The sequence below is a fragment of the Vigna radiata genome, chromosome 7 (assembly GCF_000741045.1).
Source record: "Vigna radiata var. radiata cultivar VC1973A chromosome 7, Vradiata_ver6, whole genome shotgun sequence".
Lineage (NCBI taxonomy): Eukaryota > Viridiplantae > Streptophyta > Magnoliopsida > Fabales > Fabaceae > Vigna > Vigna radiata.
Genome location: NC_028357.1, coordinates 50174978 through 50185616, shown reverse-complemented (window position 1 = coordinate 50185616; position 10639 = coordinate 50174978). Strand labels below are relative to the sequence as shown.

The window sequence follows — 10639 nt, the reverse complement described above, 5'->3', positions numbered from 1 at the left end:
TGGTGTCAATTCCTTATATGGTTGGATTCATATCTCATTGGTGTTTATATCTCCGTGTCAAAATTAATTATAATATATAAATATTATTTCAATATATATAAATTTTAAATTGTTTCATAATAAAAAAAATCAATTAGTTTTATTAAATCATGTTGCTTAATATGTTTATGAAATCAGATAAAAGCAATTATATCTATAATAAAAACAAACATTACAAAAACAACCCTCAAAATGTCTTAGGCTCCATCCATTGTGTTTTTGATATTTCCTATAACACATGTTTCTCATAAAATAAAATAATTACATGTTAATTTTCAATTTCTATGTTTCCTGATTTAGGTTAAAATATATTATGTCCGAAGGTGTATAATATACAACACATTTCTAAAAATATGAAAACCTAATTATTTTATATGTCAATCACTTTAACTAAAAAAAATTGTAACTTAAAAGTTATAATATAGAAAAGAAACGATGAAGATTATTTTGAGTGTGAATGAGTTCCATCTGAATGGGACAGTGGTTGCTCCATGCAGGAATAAGAGGAAAGAACTTGTACTGTTTCTGTACCTTGTTTTATAGAAAAAGGAGAAAAATAAGGAAAACTTGCTTTTTCTCTTGAACAAAGAAGATAACTGAAGATAGTTTATTGATGAGTGTTGAAGAGGCATTATCTGTGTGTCATATTGAATCGCAGGTTTTGTGGAAGGCGAAGAAGAATGTATGGTTGAGAATGATAACAGGTATGGAAGATATAGAGAAATAAAGTAGTGTGCGTGTGTTGTTATGCTATTATTATACCTTAAAGTTGGTTGAGTTGATAGATGAGTAGGGAGTGATGGCAGAGAAGCAGCATGTGGTGGCTGTATCTGAATGTAAGGTTCTGTATAAAGAAAGAGAAATAGATGCGTTTTCATGTACATCTACTGTCACCATCTTTATCATCCACGCATATTCTCGCATGTTCATATTATACTCTACGTACGTACTATATAAAATCCACTTAGGCTTAGCTGTGATTCACTACCTTCGTTCACCAAGATGGGAAACCATTCACTACTCAATGTTTTCTTGATTTCAATTTATATAAATTAGGTAATTTATAATAACGAAACCTTGTTATTTCTCTATACCGATTAGTAGTAGTACTATCTGTTTTTAACTTAACCACATTGGCCTTATATCTTTACATTCATTGTTTATTTTTTTGTTATAAAAAGAATATTGCTCTTCTCTCTTCTTCTCTAAATACAAGTGTTGATGCATTATTATACATAATTTAAATGTGATGTTTTCTAATATGTCGCCTAGCTTAACTGCCGACACTCATGGCTACAAATGGTATTCAGTGAAGACAAGCACGTGTCATATCAGTTATTTTATCATAAAGACTGCGTTATCTTATCTTAAAAAGTGTCTACTTAGACCACGCCACTTCCTTCCCTATATTCACTCTCACTCATTAGTTTAGAGTTTCAATTCTCACACAAGTTTCTCACCCAAATTACACGGATTGTATTCTTGACGGCTTGTTGCCATTAATCGTACTTATTTTTACGTATAAGATATCATTTTTTCCATTCATGATATATGCATGATCCAAGAATGACACCACATTTTTGAGATGTAGAAGGGACGCATTTTCATATCTATTCATTATTGCATCAAAAAGGTTTCTTTCTGACTATAATACAAGGGAATCTCTTCTCCCCCAAGAAGAAATGAAAACCAAACAGGTCAGTTGCCACGGCCGAAACAAAAAACAAACAAAACTCCGGTTATTACACTTTGTTCAAATATTCAAATAATTAGCTATAAGGATTTTTCTTTTGTAAATTGCGAGAATCACTACTCGATCCTGTGGTCAACAACGCAGAGTTTTAATACTCAGCGTTGAAACGACCATTTGATTCCTTGTGCAAACACAATCCATCTTAAAATTCGCACTAAATTTACATCACTATTACGGTGGTACCTAAATGGTGAGACAAATGAACATTGAACTAGAATATCACGAGCGAAATATTCCCAAAACATACACATAAGTCGATGATGCTGAGGCAACAGGAGTTTACAATAAATACACATCGACTAAATATTCTATAGAGAAGTTCCAAAGTCAAAAACACAACCGCTTGACTAATCTCCGGTCTATTATATTTGCAGTACTTCCCGAAAAACATCAATTGCCACCATCAAAAAAGGACTCGCTATATGTCTAAGCTTGTGCACCGAGCTCCAAGAGTAAAGTTTGACTAATAGCATCTGATCCTGGCCCGGTGAATTGAATCGGACCTACAGTAAGGATTATCATGAGCGTTTCTCCACTTCAACATTCAAAGAAATTTCAACTTACCGAGTTATTTTCTAGTTTATAGCTAACAAAAACGATAACACAATTTATAAACTAAACAAAAGAGCATGGCAGGTGCAGAAAAAAAAAAAGTGCATAAACTGTCAATGCATACCTGGACTGATGTAGCGATTTTTTAGGGCCCACTCATCCCGCAAGGAGGCAAACTTTTGGAAGGGTGCCCCTGAAGATTCAACGTGACAAATGTATGTAATCGAACAGTATCCAACAAAATTGAAGAATTTATATAAACAATCATAATATCTGACACAGAAAATTCCTTATTTATAAAGAACTGAAATTCTGCATCCACGAATTTGAAGGTTGAGCAATTAACCATGTCATGGTTATTAATATGACAAGGTAAAGAATATTCACCCAAAAAAAGACTAATTTTTTTTCCTTCATTTCATTGCCATCCTTCCATGCGAGTGAAAAATATAGTTCTCAGTAAGTTTGGGGAACAAAGAAAGAATGAACATATATATACATACCATCAAGCTCCACCATTGCCTTCTTGATCACAGGCTTGAATTTACCTAAACGGATCACACAATTTATTAACAGAGAACATCAGAGAAAGCATTCAAATAAATGAAAGAATTTTAATATTGCCATCAGTATCAAAAGAAACAATTCCTTGTGATTGATAGTCCATAAAATACATCTAAAAAAATATTTCTAATTTAAAATATATTAGTACTGAATACCAACTACAAAAAAAAATTGAGCATAAACATGGACCAAACCCTTGGTTTAGTAAAAGGGAAATAGAGTGGAAAGGTGAAAGATAGGTGGGAAACACAACATAATGTGTTTGATTGAAGAAGAGAAACGAGAGGCCAGAAAAATTTGTAGTTGTGGGACTCATCGGGTATTTCCTTTCTATTTCTCAAATATTTATCTTTGCCTATTTTTCTTAAAGAAAACATCTTCATTTACACTCTATTTTCCATCATCCTATTTTAGTATTTCTCACTTATTTCTTTGCTTCCTATCAAATGGACCGCGAGTATGGAGAAAAAGATGTGGGGAATAAAATCCAAAACAAAATAGGTGTTGGGGCAAACCAAAAGTTCCCATAGATCACAATGCATACCGTGTCTCCTCTCCACGTCCATCAGTGAAGTGAGTGCAGTTCCACCAACGGTCCAATCTTCTACTGGAGCACACAAATTCGCAACCTGATCAAAATATCATAGCAAATCCAAATACTGAGTTGATTGCCCAAGTATTACCAAACAAACCAAAACAACCATTAAAACCAATCACGAAGAAATATTTAATTTGAAATTAGAACATAAATGAAAAGAGCATTGGGACAAACTGATGATATTAATCCAGTCTTCCCAAATTGCAGGAGGGCAGCAGCACCATAACCCAATGCATAGCAGTAAGAAGAATCAAAATTAGTTGGCAAGCCACATCTCCCTTCGTAGCTGCATATTTTAAGAGTACAGGTAACTATAACCTCTAACAAAAGAAATCAAAGATAATAATAGCTATTGTATGGTTAAAAGAGTTTTCTTAACCCAGGATGAAGACAAATAGTAAAGCACGAACTCAGAACCTCTTATTTTTCATTTTCATAACAATTCATATCATCAAGCCTTGCAACTCCAAGAAATCATCTAAACTAGATGGAGTACCCGAAAAAGTGGGACTGCCCCTTAAATCCCCCTTTATATGTGCCTTGTTGCTTTCTCTTTTCCAACTCAGTTTCAACCATTTGAATAAGCATTTTCTCTGTTTCAATCTTGGCAACCTAAATGGAAATAAATACCAGCATTGACGTTCAGTCAATTGCATTACAGGACAAGACAAACATGGCAAGCATAGCACTTTAACACCATTAAGCACCTGAACATTTCCATGAGGATCTCTTTCAAGCATTAATTGTTCTTGAATTGCTTTAGGTAAAAGTTCAAAAAGATTTAATGATTGATCTGTGAGTTTCTTCTTCCACAGCCCTCCCTCATCCACAGTATCATGGGCAAGAATTTCATTGAGTTCTGCAATAAGGTGTTGTACCTGCAAACAAAAAGAATATAAAAGTGACATCATTAAGCTGTGCTTCCGTATTGTTTGTACATGAACAGATCCAAAGCATCATCACACGGGGAGAAACGAATGTTAATGATTAGCAATAATAGATACCTCTGGAATGAAATCAATTAGACCTTCAGGGATAAGAATGACTCCATAGTTATAATTATCCTCTGCTCTTTTAGAAACGATATCCACAATGTAGTCAGTGACATCTTTCAGCGTCATCTTCTTTGCAGCAACCTGAAATAAGATATTTGCATGTCAAATCAAATTTTTGATAGAGAGCCCTGACGAGTCACTAATCAAACAGTACATAAAATGATAAGATTTATTAGAAACCTCTTCTCCAATAATAGTAATGTTTGGATGAGTTTGCAAAGCACATTCCAGTGTAATGTGTGAAGCTGCACGTCCCATCAACCGAACAACTGCAAACATGTGCCATCTCTTACCCAATGTTTGAATTTCAGTACAGCAAAAATGAACAGGTACACACAGTACGTGAGAGAGACTGAGTGAGCAAAATGACTTCATAAAGTGTCATGAAATTTAAAGAGTTTCTCTGTCGTTGTGAATTGTGCATTTAATCACACAAGTAAATCCTCGTTTATAATCATTGAAAGTATAATATAGGTAAATCTTATAATGGCTAATAAAGGAAGATATCCTCATTATCAGGTGTACATATTTCCCTAATTACTATGATCAAATCATATCTCTTACACTTCCCTCAAGTTGCAACACATATATGTCATACGAGTTAAACTTGTTAAAAATGTGATCAATACGAGAGTTCTTCAGGGATTTAGCGATATGTTTGCAAGTTGGTCCCCAGAGTTGACAGAGTAAATGATGATTTCCTCTGAGGGCACCTTCTCTCACAATAACATTCAATTTCAATGTTTAGAGATTGGGTTTGATGCGATGTGAATAGTGACTTGAGTATCTCCAACTTTTGTTTCTATTTTATTTTTCATCTAACCTATTTCTCTCTTGTATATCAGACAAAGCATAAAATTCAGATGGGTGAACAAGATATTATATAAAAATGGTATTTGAGTCAAAAGAATAAGGCGTATACAGCAAATAATGGCCTTTAAGCACAATACCATACTTTTGTCATTAGGATAATAGATTTTGCAATTTTAGAATCCAAAAAACGAACATTGAGACTGACTTTATATTTTTGCATCAGAATAAAAAAGAAGTGGTACTAGCAATTGGTACATATCCAAGTAACGGAAGCAAACTACAAGTGAAAACAATCAATAATGAACGCCCTAGGCGAAGCAAAGCATCCAGTCTATAATTGCTATAGTTCTAAAATATTTCCAACTTTTTTCAGATACTTACAATGGTAATATTTTCCAGTTGATCGAGCATCTATCATAACATTGCCAATCATTTCTGCATAAATCTGCATAAAAAGTAAACTGGGTCAGTACACGTAAGTATGAAATGTATATTTAAAAGAATATGCACAACAAATCATTATTTGGAGGAATTTATGGGAATGAGGTTTTTAAATATCATAAGACTATTCGTCACGAAAAAACCAACCAGATGGCACACCATATGATAAAATAAAAAAAGAAAAGTACCCCTCATGGAACATTCAACAAATTATATACAAAATCAAGGACCACATTAAAGGTTAAAAAAATCCCTATGAAAATGTTGACCGCATTGCTGGAGAAAAATGTAATGCATCCGACTCTCTCAAAAACTCCCTGTTTATTTACTATGATATTCCCATTCATAGTTCGTGCTATGCAAATTATTTGTGTTGCAAAGATAAAACTACTTTTTTTATCATAAAAGATTAGACCAAAACATAATTATAAATGCACAGGGAAGACTGGTTTCACTCACCTTGCATGCTGTATCAAACCCAAAACTTGTGGGAACTTCTTTGCATTTCAAATCACCATCAATGGTTTTAGGGCACCCAATCACACGAGTTTTCATATTTTTACTCCTGTATAAGAAAAATCAGACAAACAATAGTTAAGAAGAACCAGTGCATATTTATGAAAGGTAATTTTTTCTCTCTCTCTCTATGTGTGTATGCTAAACAATTTTATACAACAGATGGTCAGCTAAAAGACCATTGTAGATCAATCACAAATTAACAAGAAAAAACCATGGTTTTGTTCCTTGACAAGTAAAGATCCCAAAAAACCAAGCTCAAAGGGTACTGAAGACTCCAACACTAGAAATAGCAGATCATGCCAAAAGTAAAATTCCATTCTTAGAAACCTGAAATGCTCAGCAAGTAGGCATGCGTTTGTGTTTGAGTCATCTCCACCAATAACAACAAGGCCGTCCAAGTCTAGCTTCTGAACTGTTTCTTCAGCTTGTTTAAACTGTACAAGTAAAATAAATTAGAATTCAAACTTGAAGATGTACGAGAGTTCAAATGAACACTTTAAGCAGCAGAGTGACAGACACAGGTAAGCCAACCTGCTCTGGAGTTTCAATCTTGTCCCTCCCACTACGAATCATGTCAAAACCACCCTGCCAGCAGAACTTATTCCTGTTAGCCGACACAATCTCCTGATTATTATTTCTAGGGAAATAGCAACAACAACTTGTCAAAACCACCCCGCTAAAAGAAATTATTCCCACTAGCCATCACAATCTCCTGATTATTATTCCTAGGGAAAACTAGCAACATCTACAACAGGACTACTCAATTGGAAACATTTACAGACACGACTCACCCACAGAAGGCATGTCAAAAGCATTAAGTTTACGGCATCAGATTCAGAAATCAAGAAATACAAACATCATCACAGTCAAAGACAGATGTTAATCCAGAAACCTTATTTGAAGAAAACAAAAGGCCGATATTGCCAGTTAAAGAATCAATGTACAAAGGAAATACGCGAAGCTCCAAATAACAACTACTAAATTTTTACTCGAACAATGAAATCAATAATAATAATAATGACGATGAGAAATTTTGCCCAGTTACACTTATAGAAAGTTGTAACTAGGAAAATAAACCTGATTTCTATAAGGATAAATATAGTCTGAGGTGAGTTCAACGTATTTGCACTTCATGATACCAGCTGGACCACCCCTGAAACCATACAATGTGCTTCCTTCTGCTTTGTCTTGCAGGTAATCTAAAACGAAAAGCAAACGATCAAATTGAAACCTAACAAACCTAAAGAATATACACGTTCAACACATTGATTGAATTTAATTGAAATGCAAATTATCCTTTACCGAAGATTCCAGAAATCACATTGTGACCGCCAGGAGCCTGACCACCGGACAGAACCACGCCAAGCTTCAGCTTCCGATTCGCATGCAGCGGGGGCGAATCACTCGGCACCAAACTCGCCGAAGGTTGTCCGAACAGGTTCGGGAACAGTTTGGCGATCTCATCTGCAAAAGAAGAGATACAGAGAAGATCTCAAAATTACATGAAAATGGAAGTGTTGACGGAAAATTGAAGTAGCGAATGGAAAGAAGAGAGACCAGGATTGCCAGCGGCGGTGCTTTGGGGACCGTCGACGATGACGAAAGGGTTTTTTAGAACGGAGGGGAGAGGAAGGGCGTGGCCGATGCGGCTGTTTTGCACCTCGCTGTAGACGTCGGCGAATCGGCCGGTGTGGGAAGGAGGAGTAACTCTGGTGCCGGGAAAGTCGCCGTTGATTGCGAAAGAGGGCGCCATTGAAATCTGTTGGAGAAAGTGTGAGTAACTGTGTAAAGTGACCAGTGCAAAGATCGAAGTGTGAAATGCAAATGAAACACTTAACTTACCTTACACAACTTTAACTCAAAATAAATATAAATAAAAAAAAAAAGAATAAAAATTAGGCTTACCAAATTATAATTATTTTGTTTTGGGTAAAAAGAGGTTATCTAACTTAAAGAGATTAGATGAGATTAAATAGTTGAGAATCGTGAGTTAACGACATTTGGTTGGTGAAGCTTTTTTTGCTGTGAATGCGTTACGAATTGTTTTAGAAGGTTAAATAACCTTTTGGTTTCTAGCTGACTTTATTGCAATTAAAAAATGGTAAGGGGAATTTGTTTAGATTATATCCACTCAATGTTTGAAAAATGCTAACAAAGAAAAAAAAGTAAGTTGTTGAGGTTTTAAAATTGTTTATTTGATGAGATTTTTTTAGAGGTTGATTTGTCACGTTCAGTTTTAAACTAAAAAATGGTAAAAGAACATAAAAACGAAAACAAAATTGCATTAAATTGATATTTGAATTTCGAGATGAACTTGAAGTGATCAATAACTTTATTGTATTGAAATAAAATTATCTTTCATAAAAAATGATTACGTGTATGAAAAAATAAATAAAAATTAAAGGACTTGTTAATATTACTGTACTGACGACATTATCCATGCTTAGGGGTAGATGGCTATGACTTGTACTTGAAAATATAAAGAAATGAATATTACTAATGTTGCTTGCATGAGTCATACGAGTTCATTCATTGTTTTCACCCTGTTGCTTATTCTAAAGAAAAGCAAAAACTTGAGACAGTCTGTCTTCATGTTTTTGGGCATTTTATGTATCTTCCTTATCGGGGGGACTTAGGCTTTAGCTTTATGATTAGTGAGTAAGAATGATTATAGCAACATGTGCTTCGAGGCATGCATAAACAACTTGGTTGTACTGATTAATCACATTTAATTAGCTTCATGATGCACAAAAACGAGGATCATATTTTTCACAACATGGTTTAGTCATCAATGATAATCACATGCTAATCACCTCCATCCTCACCTTTTGCCGGTAGCCTACATACACGAATCTGTTAAAGAGATTCTTAATTAGCTGTGTGTATCTTTTTTCGGATTTTCTCCATAATTGATCACCAAATGACAAAAGCAATTCGACGGAGCTGAAATTTCTATTAACAGAAACCAGAAACAAATGCTAGGAAGTAGGAACTTGTTTGATTCATATGCTTAAGATGAGCATCATTGAAGTGTGGTAGAGTTCTATTAGGCATGTCATCAACTAGCTCTTATTAAAGAGGATTTAAAAGCTAAGACACCTAATCATATCCTAAAAGGGTTGAGACCATGATAAGTCTAGTTAAACATGATGATCTTTGGCTCAATTAACTATATGCATGTCCCCCATCTGCCCATCAAGCTAAAACCTAATCTATAGTTTTGAATGTTCATAAAACAAAACATAATCATTTACTCGTTGCTGTGCCCCCACTTGTCAATTGTGCATAAGTGATTATTTTTACACAAATTTCCCTTCAAAGCACAGTCTTTGTGTCCTGCAATGAAAGCTTCAAAGCAGCAGAAGCAGAATCAGCTCCAACAAAGAGGATGCAAGGCCTTGTGTTGCAGCTGCAGGTTCAGTGTTTCTTCTTCTGAAGAAGCAGAAAGCTCAGCCTCTGATAGGTTCCCTTCTGTTTCAAGCCTTGCACACGCCATGGTGCAAGAGAGACTTGACCAAATGATTAGAGAAAGGATGGAAGCTAGTCATGTAGAGAGAAGAAGACAGCAGAGCAGTGAAGGGACAAAGTTTGTCGTCATGGTAGCAATGGAGAAGAGCTCTTATGATCCAAGACTAGATTTTAGAGAGTCCATGATGGAGATGATAACTGCCAACCGCCTTCAAGACGCCAAAGATCTTCGTAGTCTATTGAACTATTATATCTCCATGAACTCTAATCAGTATCATAGTCTTATACTTGAGGTTTTTCATGAGGTTTGTACTAATTTGTTCTTATCATGTAAATGCCATTGATAACGAATGCGACATTGCCAAATTAAGTCATGAGCCAAGCAAGCTCCGGATAGTTTAGTTTTGCTTTATATTACGTACAGATTCCATATGCATTATGTGGATCACAAAGAAAACAAGTTAAACACAATATGGTCGTTAATTTACATACAAAAAACACTTCAAATACATTAGAAGTTCAAGTACTTCATAGGTAAGGGAATCATTTTCCAACACTTTACCTACGAGCATTTGGTTTTCCATTGGGAAACTATTTATTGCTCGGTAAGGACCTGTCGTGTAAAGATGTACATCAGTGGTTGGCTGCTTTGTCCATGGCAATCTGAAACTTACTTTTACTAACACCTTATCCTATCAATGCAAGACAACCACTACATCTTAGTAAATGTTAGTAATCATGTCAACAAAATGTGTATTAACAGTTATTTAGTCTTTAACTATCGAAGATATCGTCAAGATACCTACATGTACAACTATTCCTCTGTTAGAATTAATA

General features: G+C 34.8%; 2 protein-coding genes across 2 annotated transcripts; one reads left to right on the top strand and one right to left on the bottom strand.

The window, feature by feature from the left end:
- Positions 1-1910: 1910 nt before the first annotated feature.
- Positions 1911-8172, bottom strand: LOC106769029 (pyrophosphate--fructose 6-phosphate 1-phosphotransferase subunit beta). Its single transcript, XM_014654474.2, has 16 exons — positions 7892-8172; positions 7637-7798; positions 7412-7533; positions 6866-6919; positions 6662-6768; positions 6275-6380; positions 5756-5819; positions 4742-4830; positions 4511-4642; positions 4214-4384; positions 4003-4118; positions 3681-3792; positions 3453-3537; positions 2848-2892; positions 2469-2537; positions 1911-2295 (listed from the first exon to the last, which is right to left on the bottom strand). Exons 1-16 carry the CDS (start codon positions 8085-8087, stop codon positions 2219-2221), a joined length of 1707 nt encoding a protein of 568 aa, XP_014509960.1. The 5' UTR covers positions 8088-8172; the 3' UTR covers positions 1911-2218.
- A 1495-nt stretch (positions 8173-9667) lies between these two features.
- LOC106766565 (probable transcription repressor OFP9) lies at positions 9668-10159 on the top strand. The gene has a single exon (XM_014651285.2). It carries the CDS (start codon positions 9676-9678, stop codon positions 10144-10146), a length of 471 nt encoding a protein of 156 aa, XP_014506771.1. The 5' UTR covers positions 9668-9675; the 3' UTR covers positions 10147-10159.
- Positions 10160-10639: the final 480 nt, after the last annotated feature.